Here is a 19,778-nt window from a genome sequence, read left to right on the forward strand (position 1 = left end):
CAGGAAGTAGGTGGTTGAGAGCTGAGGATTATTTTTACTCATTTAATTAACAATCTTCAGAAAAATTCCCATATAGAGAATGCCATAGAAGCTGTCACTACTTTTCTAACTATTCTGGGAAAAGAGAGACATGATAAGTACTACAGTCACAAGACAAACTCAAACACAGACAGCCTCATATTGCATTAATTTTAATATAACCTTAGCAGTGTGTACACTATACTAGCAGTGTGTACTAAATATAATATGTAGGAGAGCACTTTACTATTTCTTAAAGTTAAGTCACATTAAAAGGCTTTTTTTAACATGTCAGAATTTCTCTATTCATACCTCTATTTTAAGTTATGTATATGAAATACATCAAATTCTATCATCTATCTCACAAACTGAGTACTTAGGGCACACCAGGTGACATCTAAGAAACTATGGGTGTGGCCGTGAAGGAAAGAGGAGGTGCTCTGTTTTCATGGTGTATGGATCTACACTGAACACAAAAGATTGTATATAAACAAATCTAGCATTGATTGGTGCAGAGAATGAAAAAAATGAGTTAAGAGTAACATTTTAAGCAAATTGGTCAAAGCAAGCTTCACTGATGATCTCATTTAATCTCTGGAAATTTCAAAGGTGGAACAGTTAGCCTAGTGGGAAGCCAGGCAGAGACACAGACGATGGTAGAATTCCAAGCAGATGACACAACACGCCTTGACCTCACTTCAGCTAAAGAGAAGAGCAGGCCGCATTAACAAAGGCAAGGGAAAACAGTAACAACGGCAGGAAGGCACCAGGAAGCCAGGTGGCATAGGACCTTTTGCGTTAGTACAAAGTCCCTTCTTATCCTGAAGGCAATGGTAAGGTTTGCCAAGTTCTGAGCAAAGAAATTACTCAACACAGATTACTCAACACAGACCCACCTTGGCCTCTGGAGGGCAACAAGTGGAGAGGTGGGGAAACCAGTTAGGAAACTACAATAATGCCGAGAAGAGAGGCGAAGTAACAGGCAATGAAAACATGGTTAAATCCTGGATATGCTGAAGTTGCAAAAGCTTTGCAGACAGGCTTTGTATGGAGTGGAATTCTGATTCTGAGGAGGAGGAAGAACGGCTGTCATGTAGTGAGTTGGAAAGGGTGAGGCAGAAGCTGGCTTCTGGGTGGTGCAAGAGCAGGTGTCCAAAATCAGACACGTTATATATGCTTGCTCCACTACAGATGCAAGCAGAAATGTCAGTAAGGAGGCTCGCTACACATTCTAGAACTGAGAGATGTCCAAGCTAGAAATCCAGACTTTAAGAGTGACAAACAAAAAGATCTCTGATTAAATGAGACCACCAAGAAGCAGAGACAGTTTATATTAATGTTTCAGGAGAAAGAAAAGGAAAAAGCCAAGAAAAGTCCAAAAGAGCTTGGTAAGAGGTGAGGAGGGTATGAACTCACAGAGGGAAGCGAAGAACTTCTGTCACAAAGATGCTCAGTGAACAGTCTAGAGATTAAAGTCTTTATCTATATTCTGAGTAAGCTTTTTTTTTATTTATAATCTCAGGCATGGAATTACTAAGGTCAGGAAATAAAACTGTTGAACAGACAAATTTTTTAAACTATTTATTTTTATTTCATGCGCATTGGTATTTTTGTCTGCATGTATGTCTGTGTGAGGCTGTAGGATCCCCTGGAAATGGAGTTACAGATAGTTGTGAGCTGCCATGTGGGTGCTGGGGATTGAATCCCGGTCCTCTGGAAAAGCAGCCAGTGCTCTTAACCACTGAGCCATCCCTCCAGCCACAAGTAGAAAGTACTAAGGAATACTGTGGGCTACACTACTAAAGATTTTAGTTAATATTGAGGCCATTTAACACTTCTTGATTCAGTCACTGTACTAGACACATGAAATGGTACCCAGATCACCCACTGTGATGCCAGGGATCACCTTAGCCACAGAGAGCCACTTCATGACAAAGCACGGCCTGTTCTTTCCCAGGATGACCTACACCCAATAACTCACTGACACAGAAGCACACAGGCTAGGCCAGTGCAGCCGAAGAGCAGCAGCCGCAGCCAGTGCCACTCTGTGGGCAGGGAGCGGAGGCCGTTGTACCTGCAGAACCACTCAGCCTCTCCTGCTCAAAGCCATGCCCTTTGTCTTCCTTCCCTGGGAGTTAACCTCCAAGGCACTTCTTGCAAAATCCTTAAACACTGAGTTTCATTTCAGAATATGCCTCCCAGGTAACCTAGTCTATGACATCTGGTACCAGGACTGGTCTGGAAAAGCAGGTGAGAAGATGGGTCCTCTGACCTATGTCAGCCTTTGATGGCCATAAGGATCCTGTCACCGGTAATAAATAATCCACAGCACAAGGTGGCAGTCCAACTGTTAAAATGCTCTCCTGAGGTGACCTGCTCAGTATATCAGGACAAGAGAATGTTAACTGGAATGTTACTTAAGAGTTTCTGAGAAATCACACTCAAAGGATAATAGGAAAAAACACAAGACTTGAGGGCGAGTAACTGTCAACATGAGGGCCAAAGACCTCTACTGCATACACAAAGAGACTCTCAGATCCTGTGGTTCCTTAGGAGAAGACCCTGATGACAAGAACAGGGTGCTTAGCCAGCAGTGAGCATCCAAGATTCCCACACAGGCAAATCTGCTACCCCTGAGTCTTAGTAGAGTGAATGGGCTCTTACTGCATGGGGAGGCTTGATCTCCCCAAATCTTGACTCTCAGAGTCAACACCATTTTATGACCTCACAAGAGCAGTCTTCTTCTTTCTCCTCACTGTCATTTGAAGACAGAGGCTTTCCCTCCAGGAGACAGTATGCACCCCTCTAACCCCCATCAATTCCTGAATCTCTCCCAGAACCCTCTCAGGCCTGTAAGAGCATCATATCACATCAGACACCATGCAGGGCATGCCGGGGCTCAGAAAGGAAGAGAGCAACTGTATTCCAGAGGGACAGATTTAGATAGCTTGTATTAGCCAGGAAGAGTACAATTGAGTTTAATTCTGGGGGCATTTGATCAGGTACTGAACCCTAATGTTAGGTAGTGATTTTTCAGACAGTTTCCTGAGATGCAGAATTTAACAGCTGGCAAGAATTCCTAGAGATGACACAAAGTGACTATTAAGATGACTGCTAGATGCCTACCCAAAGCAATGGCTCATACTAAATGAGACTGAGATGCCAGAAAAATTGCCATGGGTGGCAGAAGCGGGGATTTAGGTTCAGAGAAAGACATTCTGGAATATACAAACTACACACACACACACACACACACACACACACACACATACACACACACACATACATACACACACACAAAAAAAATTGATGACTATGTTCTATAACAATGACAAAAAAAAAATACCAAGTACCAAAGCCACATGAAATTTGCTGATGAGAAGTCCCCAAATTACTGAAAAGTTTATTCTTGGCCCTCAGGAGGCCAGGATGGACAGAAAACAAAGCTGATCTATAACTAGGCTTACTGATAAGCAGTGAGAAGGATGATAGCACTCCAGGAAGAAGCCCGATGGGTGCAGCTGTGATTCAGGGGGCAACAACAGTGTGTACGTGAGAATAATGCAGTTATGAGAGCCAATAGAACAGCTTTCCTAGAGTCTGCCACTCAGCGTTTGCCATCAAAAGAATCAAAGGCAAACAGCTACACAATTGAAGGCCGTTAACACAATAAAGTTGCAATTGCTTGTGCAATTTCCAAACTTGAGCTAATCTTTTACCCAGAAGTCATGGGCAGAAGAGGCCTAGTTTCCAGAAGGCAAGACTTTGCAATACTTCGGCAAGAATAGATGGCAGTTATCCCCCAGTTCTTCAGAGGGATCTAGGATGCTTACTCAGGTAGCTCCACTGGGGGAAAGTGCTGAGACGCCTTGAGGACTTTGGCCAGAGTCTACAGTGATATCTGGAGACGCTCCCACTCCCTTCCCTTCTTAGAAGCAGTATGAAGGTCAGTAATAAATGGAGCCCCAACCAGGCACTCCGAAAAGCTGGAATGAGACCATAAATCTATCCTGTGAAGGATTTCTCAACTGAGATATTCTGATTTCAGGCTTCATAAGTGTGTCACACTATCCACAAGTCCTTGACCTATATGGCAAGAGCTCCCACAGAGCAAACAAAGATGATTTGATTCCACTCTACCCACCCATGACTGCCAACATAGTAAGTTAAGAAGCCAGAATGGTTTTGGTGTTGGGGACACAGCAAAACTAGTGGCTGCTAGCAATCTCAGCAGCACACAGGGTGGCCCCAAATGCTGCTACCCCAGGTGTGTGGGGTCTGCGCTGCAGCAGAACTTCTCCCTTACTTCATGTCTATTCTTCCTTCTCCCTCCTACAAGCATTGGTTCCAAAAGCACTCAATACATCCCATCGAAGTCTGGTGCCCGGTAACTCCAGCTGCAACAATTACACCCCAACTGTGAATTTCTGTTATGTTTCCTTGTAAAATGAACTTATCTTCGTTGCCCTAATTAGGTAATGCTTGGTTTCACTTCTAGACAGCTTGTGAAGGGATAATATCAAAATGATATTTTTTAAGTCTCTGTTACTTTTCTCTGGGAAGGGCTCAGAAGTACAACTCCCAACTTCCTCCAGATATATTATCCTTTCCCCCATTTTTGCTTTGAGCAGTCTCATTATATAGTGTAGGATGAACTGGAACTCAAAGCAATCCTCCTGCTTCAGTTTCCAAATTCCTAGGAAGCATGCCTGGCTATAGATGTTTTCTGCATTAAAAATTAGTGTTGAGCCTATTAATCCCCATTTTCTTTCCATATATCTTAAATAATTTTTTAATGATTTTATTTTATGTGCATTAGTGTTTCGCCTGTGTATATGACTGTGTAAGGGTGTCAGATCCCCCTGGAACTGGAGTTACAGACAGTTGTGAGTCACCATATGGTTACTGGGAATTGAACTCAGATCCTCTGTAAGAGCAGCCAGTGCTCTTAACCACTGAGCCATCTTTCAAGCCCTGTAATCCCCCATTTTAATATTAAAAATGTAAGGTTTTTTTAAAATTTGATCCTGCACTGAAAAAGATCATTGCAACTTGGTTCCTATGCCAGTTTCTCCAGAAAGCTTTCCATTGTTCCCACACAGTCTTCCTCTATGCATCGACATTTAAGAGCTTACAACTTGTGCAATAAGTTCCCTGGAAATATAATGAACTTGTCTTCTTTAGGTAGATTTTAATTTCACAAACTGAGGGTGAGGCAAATATGTTGCAAGTTTCATTTCCTTTCTTTAGTGACTTCATGGCACTACCTAAACAATCTCTGGATTATGCTGTTATTTAGAAAGTTGATAATCACAACCTTATGTAAGATTTTAGGATAAAACATTTAAAATTACATGTGAATAATAAGTAGAAATGAATGGTATTACATATTTTTGATCTTAAAGTTTCTCAACTATTTCTATGTATAAACATAGCTTAATGTCTGAGTAGGAAAGTAACAAACCAATCAAACTTTTAAAAGTAGTCCATACCAACTTGAAAGTATACTCTGCATTGAATGCCATAACGAACAATTCAATGTATTTAATACTGTGCAAGCTGATGAAAAAGCGTTTTCTTCTGTTGGTTACAACTTTAAATTACAAGAAACAAAAGGACAACTCTGGTCACGTGAGATCCCAGTGATAAAGTTATTTACAAACAAATCACCAAGTACGTATGTATTTTTAAACAATAATGGTTTTATGGATGCACACTAACAAAATGAATGACTGTTGGCTGGCATGAAAAATTCCTGAAGATATTACTAAAATTATCGCAGAATCTCTTTCTCAAGGAAAAAGTCTGAAAGTCTTAGAGTTCCACAACCCCGCAATCAAATGCTACATTATATACTACATTAGGTGAAAATACAGTAGTACATTTAATCAAATCCTGTAGATTTAAGCAGAGATGCATAAATGTGATGGATGGCCTGGTTCTCCCTCCATTACAGGCTCTGGGATTGGACAGCTCACACTCAGTCCCACCTCTTCCTTCTGCTACCACAAAAGGGTCCAATATCAGCCACAAACATGAATGAAGAGCAGATTTTACCAGCAGCCAGAAAGAAGTACAGACTGCCAAAAATGTAAAAAGGGGAAAGGTTTCCTTCTTGTATTTACTGTCATTGGCCAGCTCCCTACTTCCCATCAGCATGCATTTCAGAAGTGATGTGTGAGTTCAGTGTAGTACACCCGGAGACCATCGTGTACTTCCATAGCAACAAAGGATACTTCTAAAGACAAGGCTCCTTCACAGATGTAAACAGAGATAGCCTTGGAGGACAGATACATGATGCTACCACTTAGCCAGGAAACATTATGGGGGTAGGGGGGGTTAGTTTTCTTTCATTCATATCAAATCTATTTATTAAACCACACTCAATCAAACTTGGGAGATTTTTAACAGTTATACAGTTTGGTTTCAGACTTTGAAAATTCAACTCAAATACAGATAAAATAAAGATTATACATACTTGGAAGAAACTGCCTCCATGAATTCATCCAAAAACTTGTCATATTCAGAACCTCTCACTCTCCTCTGCCGCAGCCCGATGTACAACGGATCTTTAAGTAACTCCTAGTGTGAAGAAAACAGTTGCCATCAAAAGAATTAGCAATGAGAAAGTCACTGACTTTTCTTTAGCCTGTTTCGTCATCTCTATAAGAAGTAGAAACAAAAATAAAATCTTGGCATACTGATTCATAATTAGCCCACCATCACTACCTACTTAATGCTTCACAGAGCTCATACTGTCCATATCCAAAACAAGAAAGATAATTACTAAATGTTAAAACATTCTGGGTTAGCCTGGGGAAAAGAAAAGTAATTAAAACATGCCAGTGGTGCTCATTTAAAAAGTTCCATTCAGCTTTTTTTTTTTTTGGTTTTTCGAGACAGGGTTTCTCTGTGTAGCTTTGCGCCTTTCCTGGAGCTCACTTGGTAGCCCAGGCTGGCCTCGAACTCACAGAGATCCGCCTGCCTCTGCCTCCTGAGTGCTGGGATTAAAGGCGTGCGCCACCAACGCCCGGCCCATTCAGCTTTTATAGGTGAAATTTATCACACACAGAAATAATTGTAAGTTTTAAAGATTTACAACAGCTTTATAGATGGAAAGATAACAATTCTCTTTCTCTTCATAGATTTATTTCCATTTCCAAAAACTGAAATCTTCAAACATTTTGAGTCCTATAACACTTGTTATAGGACTACTGACTTACTTAAGAGAGAATATTTTTAGCCTTGACTAAGTTGTTTTTAAACTGAAGGATCTGAGACAGCATTATTCTGTTCAAGTATTGTCATAAGCAATCCTTAACATTTCAAGTCAATTGTTAAACTGAGATGTAACATAGGTAGCATAAAACATGCCCATTAGTAGCAAAAACTCTTAGTAAATTAAGAATATCTATGAAAAACATAGCTAATTATTTTCAGATTCAGAACAATGCAAAAGTATCTGTTGTATAATACTTTGTGTTCTGACAAATAAAGCTTGCCTGGAAATCAGGGGGTAGAGCTAGTCACTAGTTAACCATAGAGGCCAGGCAGTGGTGGCACACACCTCTAATCCTAGCACTTGGAAGAAGGAAGCAGGAAGATCAGAAGTTCAATGCCATCCTGGACTACATGAGATTGAACCCGTCTAAAAAAGAAACAGAGCCAGGCAGTAGTGGATCACACCTTGAATCCCAGCACCTGGGAGGCTCATGACTTTGATTGAAGCATTTGAGAGGCTCAAGCTTTTGATCCCAGCACTAGGAAGGAGGAGACAGGAGTTTAAGGCAGGTGGAGACAGGATCTTGCCCCCATATGGTCTGATAATTTGTGGAGGTAAGAAGTCTCTAGTGGCTGGCTGCTCTGCCTCTCTGATCTTTCAGTTTTCACTCTAATATCTGACTCCAGGTTTTTATAGTTAAAACTAATTAGGATCATGCTTCAATCTGTCCTTATGACTTTTCTTCATCATTACACTAGAGATGCTAGCCATTACAATAAGGTAAGAAAAAGACAAGCATGCAGACTGGAAAGGGAAGAACTAGCACTCTGTATTTGTATACATATAATTATGAAAATAGAAAATAGTAGTAATCATCAAATCCAAAAATGTATATTAACTTAATATAGTCATAGGATATAAGAACAATATACAGAAATAAATGTATCTTATCATATTCGTAGTGGACAGTTGAAAAACAAATTATAACTCTATTTTACAACAGTAATCCAAACCACAAAATTCACAGAGAAATATTTATCAACAGATGTGTAAGACTTGAACACTGGAAACTATAAAACACTGATTTTGAAAACCTCTAAATGGTGTTAAATGGTTTTCTTAGGAAAAGGAAAGGATATCTTAGAGGGCAGAATAAGAACTCACAGGAGGGCAAAAGCAAAAACCTGAAAACAGTGAGCTACAGAAACTCACTCTGAGGAGACAAAACTGGGCCCTACAAAGGGGGCTTGATGTCCAGGGGGTTTTACTGGCTGTGGACCTTCTAGAACCATAGGACTCCTATTCTCCAGCTTTTATCAGCAATGCTGGCCATTATTCTGTCCCTGACTCATCACTGTCAGTCTGGTGTGAGAATACATGAAAAGAGCCACAGTTAAGAAGCCAACCCCAAGCCTCACCTAGAACTAATCTGGATGAGAAGACCCTAACTTCAGATCCATCCCTGTTACTGAGATGAAAGCCTGATAGAGTGGGATGGAAATCCTCATATTGTGTATGCAAAATGTAAATAATTTATGAGTGAGAATTTAGATGGAGAAAAAGCACACTTGTCCTAGCCATCTAAATTTTCCTATCCATCCAGACCAAACTAAAGTTCACAGGGTCATAAGCATTAATAAAACAGTAATGATCTTAAGCCACTGGGTTTGGAAACACTTTGTTATAGACAAATATATTCTTTCAAGTGTGGTGATATTAAGATGGTTCAATTATTTGAATCTTCTGAAGTAGGGTTTACTTAAAGCCAATAGAAACCACAGCCAAGTGCACGCCTGTTGTCCTGGTATAATTATTAATAGCACTCTTTCTCATTGTGAAATCCCCTTGGTTGGACCAATACATCTTACCCGCAATGTACTGCTTAACAAGTAGTTAAGGTTTTTTGCTCACTGGAAGCTAACATGTTAAATGACATAAATGTAAAATAAAGAGCCTGAAACCCAGGACTGTTGTAAAGCTCAGCTGTTCCTTAAGGCATAAAAACTCTTTAAACAACCCACTGGCAGGCTTGTGGGCAGCCGAGGTTAAACTGCCAATGTACTACTAATGGCTGCCAATATTAAAATACTTTCTCCAAGTCTGGAATATATTTAGCCTCTAATATGAGATTTAGGAGAAAAAGAGAAAGAAAAACAGTTGAGGAAAAATGTATCCCTTCGCTTTCCTCCTATTCTTTCCCACACTGATAATTGAAATACATAACATAAAGAAGTATAATTGAGGCTGCTCCATGGGTAAGGGCATTTTCCACTAAGCCAGATGTCCTGGGTTCAATTCCAGAACTCACAGAGCAGAAGGAAAGAGCAAACTCCCACAGTCTGTCCACTCTGTCTTATATACGCACACAGACACGTGCACACATACACACAGACATGTACACACACAGAGACACACACAAATAAATGCAAAAAAGAGAAAAATAATTATAATAGTTGATCTTAAGATGTATGAAAATGACAGTTTTTGAAATAAATTAGAATGCTATATAATTCTTCAATTATAATAATGTACTTGTCAGAAATAGTTTGTTCTTTTTATCATAAAAATTTAATTAAGAAAATTAAGATATATTTGAAAAGGAGTACATTTTTAGAGATTTGAGTGTCAAAAATTAATATATACAAAATGCAATTTAAAAAGTAACCAGACAGGGGAGGAGGGGGATGTGGGAGGACAGTGGTGGGGGGACAAGTGCGAGCAAGTTACAATGTCAGACACGTATGAGGACACGGTGATGGACCCTATTACTTTGTATTCTCACCAAAACAAAACAGGAGAAAAAGGAAGGAATTGAAGATTATTCTAGTTTATAGGCTGTCACAAAAGGAAGCAACAAGAATAATGTTATTGTGAAAACCTTTTTGTGACTAGCCACCCAATTAACCTCTGATTTCCACATCCACACACACACATGGGCACCTACACACATATGCTCCCCCCAACACACACATGGGTGGCTACACATATCTCACATACACATGTATGGGCACCTACACACATATGCTCCCCCCAACACACACATGGGTGGCTACACACACCTCACACACACATACATGGGCACCTAGACACATATGCTCACACACACACACATGGGCACCTACACACAGATGCTCACACACACAAAAACCAGATACACACATGCACATCACACCCATATACACATGCAAAAAAATAAGAATATAACAACACTACTTTTAACACTGAAGGACATATATGGAAGTAAATATTGAGAAATAGATATCAGGCAAATTTCTCCAATATAATGTGATAAGAACAGATAATGTGAAAAATCCAAGGCAACCAGTCAACTTGACAATTCTAAGACCCACTTTCATGAACCATTTGTTTCTGAGAACTTGTGCAATCTATCAATGCAAGACTCTCTATTGTGGATCCCAGGGATCAAATTTCTCTATGTCCACATGATATGGAGAGCCTTGCAAAAAGGTCCAGGTGGAGACTGGAGGTTAAGAGCAGGCCTTTGTCTAAGAGCACTGGCTGTTCTTGCAGAGGACCTGAGTCAGTTCCCAGAACCCACATGGCTCACAACCATCTCTAACTCCAGTTCCAGGGGATCTGACACCTATTTCTAACATCATGGACGTCAGGCATGTATGTGGTGCAAACACATTTGTGCAAACAAAATATTCATACAAATGAATAAAAATAAATAAAAGCCCAGGTTTAAAACTGTTTAAGTTATTATATACTTATTTCATAGTTTCCATTCCTCTTCAATAACTCCTAGAATTTTCAAGATACACCATAGATCTTGTAGGTTTTACTGACTTCCTTATATCATCTCAGCTTGTTTTAAAATATACAAAAATTAAAATAAAATCTTAATATCAATTCATACACAGAATTTTATGTTAAAACAGGTTAGCTTTGATAACTAAGTCATTTCTATTAGTACTGAAAAAGAAAATAGAAGCCACATTTTAAATCAAAACATTTCCTTGGATAAAGGTTAAATAAGCATTCATGCATAGGAGCCAAATATGATTTAAGAAATGTAAGAGATGTTTAAATTACTGATGGAATTCTTCTAAAATATTAATGTGAAAGTAAGAAAAGTTGAACTCCAAATCATCTACCACAGATTCAATACAGACTTTTAGAATAGTAAGGTTGCAAGCTGATTCAATTTAATAAGACCTATGGAATTATTTCCTGTACAATGTAAAGATAATAATTAGAAAGAAATTATGGTATCTTAGAGTAATTTGTGTGCTTCAAATAATAATGGCATCAATACTTATCAAAGAATTTGAGACCTCTTAGGCAAATAAACCATATAGAGATGAGGAAAGTAATTTCCTTATAAAATTGGGGGCAGAGTCTAGGGGAGTGGGGTAACCTAGAAAAAAAATGAATGAATTTTATGAAGTTCATGAAATACAATACGATCTCAAAATGCAGAATTCGGCACCACTTTTTAAAACAGCTAGCTGCTTTATATACTCAACATTTACCTCATTTTCTGTTCCCACATCCAAAATGACAGGTAAACACTGCTGTGGATTCACCCCTCCACACGCTGTGTACAGGGCCAGTTTACCCACAGGGATGCCCATCCCATTACAACCAAGGTCTCCCAAGCCAAGAATACGTTCTCCATCAGTCACGACGATAGCCTAGAAGAAAGAAAAAGACAAAAAGTTCATCTTCTTTCCTGCTCTCTAGTCATGAAGGTAATGAATGCCCTGCAATGAAACACTGAGCTATAAGCAAATCTAAATTAAATATACAAAAACTGTATGTAATCATAGTCATTAGGGAAGAATGGAGAGAAGAAGCAGGTTTGATCTATATGTGTTGAGCATTATATAGTTACATGTATGATTAATTATATTACTGTAAAAAGAAGAGGAGGTGTGAAATAGAAATTCAAACAACCCAAATATTTACTCTTCAATCGAGAGGGCAAATGGGAAGTTAGAGCTCACACTGCAAACCAAACACATAGGGCGCCTGTCAGGCTAGCCAGCGCCCCTCAGTGCAATGACAGGGGCGTCCATAATGAGGTATTGCAGAAGTGCCAGGCAGATGGGGAAGCCATACCTCTGCTCCAAGAGGCTCTGCCCTCTTACTCCCAGAAGTACCTGACACCGTACTGTTATCCCCGGAGCAGCACAGTACATTCTGCTACACTAATTACCTGGTGACCTTTTCCTAGAACTGATGAATTCTGCTTAGCTTATTTCTACTTACTTAGAATAATAATGAACCATACATGTTACTCATGTGGAGGACTTACTTTACAGAATTTAATATCATCATTAAAATTTATGCATTCAATGCCTTCATTCTATGATTCATGACCACAATATAAGTTAAATCTAATTTATTAGAAAATCTAAAATTCTTCACTCAAACTATCCATGGAATAGCAATGAACTTAAGCTTCTATTTCTTATTTTATATTCTTAATTCACTTATTGTATGTGTTTGGGTGTTTTGCCTGCTTGTATGCCTGTGTATCACAGACATGCTTGATGCCCACGGAGGGCAGAAAAGAGCACTGGGTTCCCTTGGACTGGATTTGGTGGGCGCTAGGAATCAGCCTGGGGTCAAGAAGAGCAGCCAGTGCTTATAACTGCTGAGCCTCAATCCAGCCCCTCTTTCTTAGTTTAAAAATAAACTAACACATGTGCTTTTCAGAGTGGCTCTGTTTGCTCACTACTGTAATCCCAGCATCTGATACAACATTTAGCACTCAGTAAACAGCTAATAAATAGTAGTAATCTGGACATATCCACGGGTATATAAAGTGAAATCATGATATATAAAGAAAGAACTTACCACGGCACTTATATTTCAAATTCTAAAAAAAAAAAGTAGCTACCATTCCTATCCTCAGAAAGTCATAGTGTTTTAATGGGGGCCTAGATCATGCTCCTTCCCCTTCTCCTACTTTATAGATCATGAAATGGAAAATCAGAAAAGTAAACTACCTTGCATAGATGAGCCCCCTAGACAGTCCTAAGGAACCAGAACCTGGATCTGCCCTCAGCACTGAGCTCTTTCTGCAACACTGTAAGGTCAGATGGGCTTTAAAATGTACTGCTGCGACCTGCTGCTTTAATTTTTTGTGTACTGTAAAATACACCTATTGGAAAATCGTTTTAAAGTAAATACATTAAAGGAGAGGTGAAATTTCTTTTGCATATTTCATATATTCCATCTTCAAAAACTTTTCCCTGTGAAATTGTAAGGAGTCACAATTTCCCCTAAATGCAATTGGTCAATATATTCATGCTCTTAAAGAGAACGTAATCACACACCATTAGTTCGATGCAGTTCTAATTTACAGTAATACATATGCTATTATTGAGCACTGTAACCTTTTTAAGTTTACGGCTATTTCTCAGTGTCCAAATAATTCTGGTGTGTATTTAATAGACATTGTTTTATTTAATGTGCTGTCACAGACAGAGGGACTTGTATGCACAGCTGATGATACAAATGCTCATGAATGAAGTTCTCAACAGGGGAACCCAGCTGGCCCGCCTATACTTAGAAGTGTTTTAGTGGGGTATTCTATAAAGATAGTAATTTTATCATATAAACTATCTATAATCCAAGTAATGCTTTCCAGGTCATTAAAAGCACTAAAACTGTATAATTTTCAACAGTTTCAATTTTTTGAAAAGGAGGTTTTAAATAGTATACACTGTCATTTACTTGATAGCACATCTATGTTAAATGAAGTATGTTTTAAATATGAAGACTTAAATGTTCTTTAAAAGCATTTGCTGTTGTTATACTTAATTTTTATTCCCTAGGCTCCTCTCCCATCTATACCATTACCTAATTATGAAGGCATATATCTACAAAATTATAATTATAATCATATATTGAAAATCTTTTTAAATTTTGAGATATTTATATCTTAGCTTAGTTTATGCCTTACTGGAAATATTTCAACATTCAAGAGTCCTAACAGGGCAAAAAAAAATCTGTGATCAAATATCTTGAGAAAGAGCATCTATCCTACCATGCACTTTACATTCTATCTAAGAACCGCCTCTCTTACATGTGGCTCAACTCCACGGTAGAGGCCATATCTTACTCTTCGGTATGCTATCCCAATCAAGCACTGACTTCTTTAGTGTCCTGTGCCAAACACTATCCTAAGCTTTTAAAGGGACACAGGGCTTTGAGGGTCCATGGATAAAGGTAGACTATTAACAAAGTCAACCACAGAGATCAGCTAGTGCTGATGAAGAGCAGGAAGCAGGGCGACTGTCTACAGCCTGGCTGGTAGGATGACAAAGCACTGATTAGAACTCCACTCCAGAATGATTTTGTGAACCACCTTGTTAATTCTTAAAATCCTCTCCAAATTTCTGGTCATAGTAAATATCAAGCCAGGGAAATGACTCTGCTGGTAAGCACTGGCCACAGAAGCCTGACCAGAGTTCAGATCCCATAACCAAGGTTGTGGAATGAATGCACCCACACTTACATCACACACACACACACACACACACACACACACAAACACACACGCATGCGCACACACACATGCACGCACACATACACACGCACATATACACCCTCAAAAATTATTATTACTTTAAATTTAATTAGCTCACAGCTTCTTAAGGTCATAAGGATAAAAGGATTGATTTAATAGATTTCTTCTACCTACCTTGAACTTGTTAGATCATTAAACACAAAAAATACAATAAAGGAGTTTGCTTTAAAAAATATGCCCTACATGTTCAACACATGTATATGTATATGTTTATATACATATAATGACTTTATAAAGAATAAAACACTAAGAAATTAGAAATGACAGGAAAACAGTATCTTAATAGCTTTATAATAAAATTAAATACTGCAGAAAAACCAGAGTATTGGTGATAGTCACTGACAATGATGCTCACAGCAATGAGACGTGACTATGACATGTGTCATGGGACAGGAAAGAGAGCAAACTACCTCAGTGCAGTCCCCGATAACTTACCTTGACAACATCTTCTGGCCATGCATTAAGAACTGAAGCAATATGCCCTTTGTCATGGATACTGATAAAGAGGCCTCTGGAATGAAAAAAAAAAAGTTTTAATTTACTTCAAAACTGTCAAATGACCATGAACATTAGTAAAAAACGTCAATCTATAACTATACCTCCATTTTTATTACATTACTGAGAAAGCATTTCCTTAAATAATGGCAGAAATCCTCTAAGTAGGAGGCTGGGGACATAGCTGGATTGGCAGAGTTCCTGTTTGTCATGCATGAAGCCCTGGGCTTGATCTCGAACATCGCACAAAGCTGGACATGGCACTGGGGGACCAGGGCAGGGGGTTAGAAACAGATGGATCCTTGAAGCTCATTGGCCAATCACCCTAGCCAAATCGGTGAGCTTTAGACTCAATGAAAGACTCTTCTTTAATTAAGGAAGATTGCCAAAGTGGACCTCTGGGCCGAGGAAGCACGTGCAGACGTGTGCACACGTATGAGTGTGCACACACCCAAACAAAAATATACACACAACACACTAATAAAAACATTATTTTAGTATGGAGAGATGGCTCAGTAGTTAGAGCATGTACTGTTCATGCAAGGGACCCACATTCAGTTCCCAGCACCCATGTCAGGCAACTCACAGCTGCCTGTAACTCCAGCTCCAAGGGGATATTGTGCCCTCTTCTGGCCTCTGAAAGCGCCTGCACTCATGTGCACATTCTCAGACACAGACACATGGACAAACATATAATTAAAACAGAAAAAGAGAACTTAGAAGTTTCTGTACCACTCACAAATCCAGTTAGTCTTTAACTAAACACAGAACATGGAAGAGTCTGGTGAAATGACAAAAGGACACAGTGCGCTCCACTCACTTCTCCCCACGACGTGAGGATGAGAAGATGCACCAGAGGCTGAAGTGACTAAGGCTGCACGCTTGTCCCTGTGGTGCTCACCTGACCATCTCTTTGCTGTTTGTACCTCTGCTCTTTCAACCCAACTGGAGCCTTAAAAACATCCACCTCACTGAATTTCCTGTGAAAGTTTAACAAGTAGCTTCAACAAGCTTCACACATTAAAATACTAAAATGGGGGGATGCTTTGTTGTCATTTAAATGTTTTTGCTTTAGAATTATAATTAGAATAACTCAAAACAGAGAACCATACACAAGTACAACTTAATGACCAAGGAAAGCACTGTCCTACATACATCTATTTACACATTGAGAATCTTGCCAGCTATCTAGAAGTCATCTGTTTTCACACACACACACACACACACACACACACACATACACACACACACACACACACACACACACACACACACTCACTCACACACTCTTTCCCCGTAAATGCAACTGTCCTCTTGGCTTTTATGGTACTGTTTACTTTTGAATTAATTTATAAAGGGTGTGTGTGTGTGTGTGTGTGTGTGTGTGTGTGTGTGTGTGTGCGCACATGTACATACATGTGGGTGCATATGTGTACATGGACATGCAGGTACAGGTAAAAACATATTTAGGTATGTGTATGGAAGCCAGAAGACAACCTCAGGTACCTTGCCTTACATACTAACCACTTTTTTTTAAGACAGGCTCTCTTACCAACCTACAAAATAGAGTAGTTTGGCTGGCCAGTGGACACAGATACCCCAGCATTACTAGGATCACAGGCACATGCCACCATGTCTGGCCTATCTGGGTACTAAGGCTCAAACTCAGGCCCTAGTGTTTACACAGCTAACATTTTACTAACAGAGCTATTTCCTCCACACCCTACAACCAATTTTTTTTTGGGGGGGGGGTTGAGACAGGGTTTCTCTGTGCAGTTTTGCACCTTTCCTGGAACTCACTTGGTAGACCAGGCTGGCCTCGAACTCACAGAGATCCGCCTGCCTCTGCCTCCCGAGTGCTGGGACTAAAGGCGTGCGCCACCACCGCCCGGCTCCCGATTTTTTTTTAATCACAGAAATCATAAAACAAATCCAGACATATATTAGACTGATTTATTGAGTAACCAAAAATTATAACATGGTTGGCTAAAAATATTAATTTAAAATATGCTATACATGTGCATGAAATTTTCAAAGAATAAAAAAGTTAAGTTTATACCAAATTATATCCTTTCCTGGTTTTCTTACTATCTCATGTGAAGTTGCTGTGTCCCTAAATGGTAAGAAGCTCCTAATAAGCTACATGCATTTTTAGATCTGACTGACCCAATGCAATCAGCAGAAAGGGTATCAATAAAGAACTGGGAAAATAAAATGAGCTATTTGGGCCTAAGTAAGAAATTTGTATTAAATTGTATAAGATGTTCTTGGCAATATACCATTAAATTATATTTCTTTGGAGACTGTCTGCTGGCCAAGATTTTCAAATAATAATGTTTTCCTGAAACAGAATCATTTAAAACAAAGAACAAAGAATGATATTAAAATTAACACCAATTAAATATCAAGATTTATTATGCACAGATCTGGGTTCAATTACTATGGAAGAGCCATTTGGCTCCCTATGATCTATTGCACTATGTAGAGATTCATTCATTCACAGCAAAAATGCTTCCTCTAGGAAGGAGCTCAGTAAGCCAAAGGTCTGTAATGTCCCACCAAAGCCAAGCATTTTAGGAGTTATTTGTAATCCTTCCTGGAATGTTCCCATGATTAGAAATCTGAGATATCCAAAAGGATTTCTACACATCAGTAACTCATACTGCCTGGCATACAATTTGAATATGAAACATTAATCCTATGGGGAGGGGACGAGAGAAAAAAGGGAGGGAGAGAGGGAGAGAGAGAAGTTATATAATGAAAGTTTAGATAAGAAATATGTTTATCTACATTTTAAAATGAATACAATTGAAATGGGAAACTTTTTCTGGGAATTAAACCAGAGCCTTATGAATTCTATGCTAACTCCCTACGTCTGAGCTACATCCCAGCCTTAAACTCTTGCTATCTCTATTCTTACTGACCAATCTGTTAAAAATCAGAGTTCTGTTCGAAGCTAAACAGGCCAACTGAAGATACTCAGAGTCCGGTAACTAGTTCATGTCAGAACTGAGGCAATTTTAAAATGAAGATCATTTTTCATAACCTCTAACACTACATATTCTACTCTCAACACATTTGGAAGACAAGATAATATTCTCCATGTTGTTGGCTGATATCCCCATGGAACTGCATACCAAACTGGAATTTACTTCATAACACGCAACTTTCTATTTTAACAAGACTTACATTTTCTTTTGGAAACAAGTTTATATGCCTGTTCCTGAGCCAATGGAGGAGGCAACGATTCTCCAATTTTCTATTATAATACCTTCTTGCATTTGTTATTTCTATAAATAATAAAGTTATACTCCACTTCCACAAAATGTGAACATACACTAGTAAGCCTTGAGAGTTAACCAAAATTGAGTCGTACAACAGACCCTTGGTTGATGGAGAAAGCAGTACAGACCGTCTAGACCTGCAGTGGTTTGTTACCGTTTCTGGGAGGCAGTACATGCTCATCACGAACCCCACTCTGAACCGGACCTCTGCCCGATCCCTGGACTAGTGACATATGATGGAACAACTCTCTGATGAGCTGGAAGCTGCACAGCCATTGCTCCCAGTCAGCCACAGTTTCCTGAGCAATACGCTACTGTGCGCTGTGTGGCTAAGCGAGGATGCCCAAAGGTTAGGTTCACTAAATGCATCTTCCTCTTTCTGAATGCTGGAGTTGGGCCCAGGGCCTCGTATGTGCTAGTAAGCACTCTACCACAGAGCCACATCCTCATTGAATGAACGCATTTTTTCCCTTATCACTTTAAACTTAAGATGGATTTAGCAGGGCTAAATCATTGAGGATCATTCATACTTAAGAAAGCTAAGTTTGGATAAAATGTAGGCCTATAAAAATCAAGAGATACAACAGGATAAAGATGCAAAGCCAAAAGTCTAGAGTTGAAAGTACTAGAAGAAATGATTGAATGACAAAGAAGAGAAGGCCAAGGAAAAAGCATTAAAAATTAGCACCACACAGGAAAAGACTGGGGTGATTAAGAGGAGTCTTCATGAATATAGTGGTCTTATAGGCAGGCTAGCCAACACAACTGAGGCTAAAGAAAATTCAAAGGAAAACTGGGCATGGTGACACACACCTACAACCAGACAGACAGCTTGTCATGAGTTCAAGGGGAGCCTGGGCTACATAGCAAAAGCCACAACATGAGACCCTGTCTCAAAACCACCTTTTAAAAAAGATGACATCAAGAGGAAAACGTTGATCAGGTATGACCAATACAATCCTATCTCACAATAAATCTTTCAAGAATTTAAAGTATACTACAAAGAATCATTTTTTTCCTGAACCACACCAAAATAATGCTTCATCACTACCAATTATTTAATGTGTTTCCAACAAAGAAAACATTCTTCAAAACCACACTTAGAAAATCAGTACTGATTGATCACTGCCACTTGGTCTTCAGACATCAGCATTTCACTAACTATCCCAATAATGAAAAGAGCCCACTTCAAAAT

At 39.2% G+C, this 19,778-nt stretch overlaps 1 protein-coding gene across 1 annotated transcript in view; it reads right to left on the reverse strand.

Annotated features, from left to right (window-relative positions):
• Me1 (malic enzyme 1) overlaps positions 1-19,778 on the reverse strand; it is a 121,869-nt gene that overhangs the window by 58,249 nt on the left and 43,842 nt on the right. Inside the window, exons 4-6 of the mRNA XM_028875513.2 lie at positions 15,240-15,315; positions 11,737-11,898; positions 6,497-6,600 (exon numbers count right to left, since the gene is read on the reverse strand). Of these exons, the coding sequence (XP_028731346.1) occupies positions 6,497-6,600; positions 11,737-11,898; positions 15,240-15,315 (342 nt within the window). The remainder of the gene's footprint in view (positions 1-6,496; positions 6,601-11,736; positions 11,899-15,239; positions 15,316-19,778) is intronic.

Source organism: Peromyscus leucopus, chromosome 7 (genome assembly GCF_004664715.2).
Source record: "Peromyscus leucopus breed LL Stock chromosome 7, UCI_PerLeu_2.1, whole genome shotgun sequence".
In the NCBI taxonomy this organism is placed as follows: Eukaryota; Metazoa; Chordata; class Mammalia; order Rodentia; family Cricetidae; genus Peromyscus; species Peromyscus leucopus.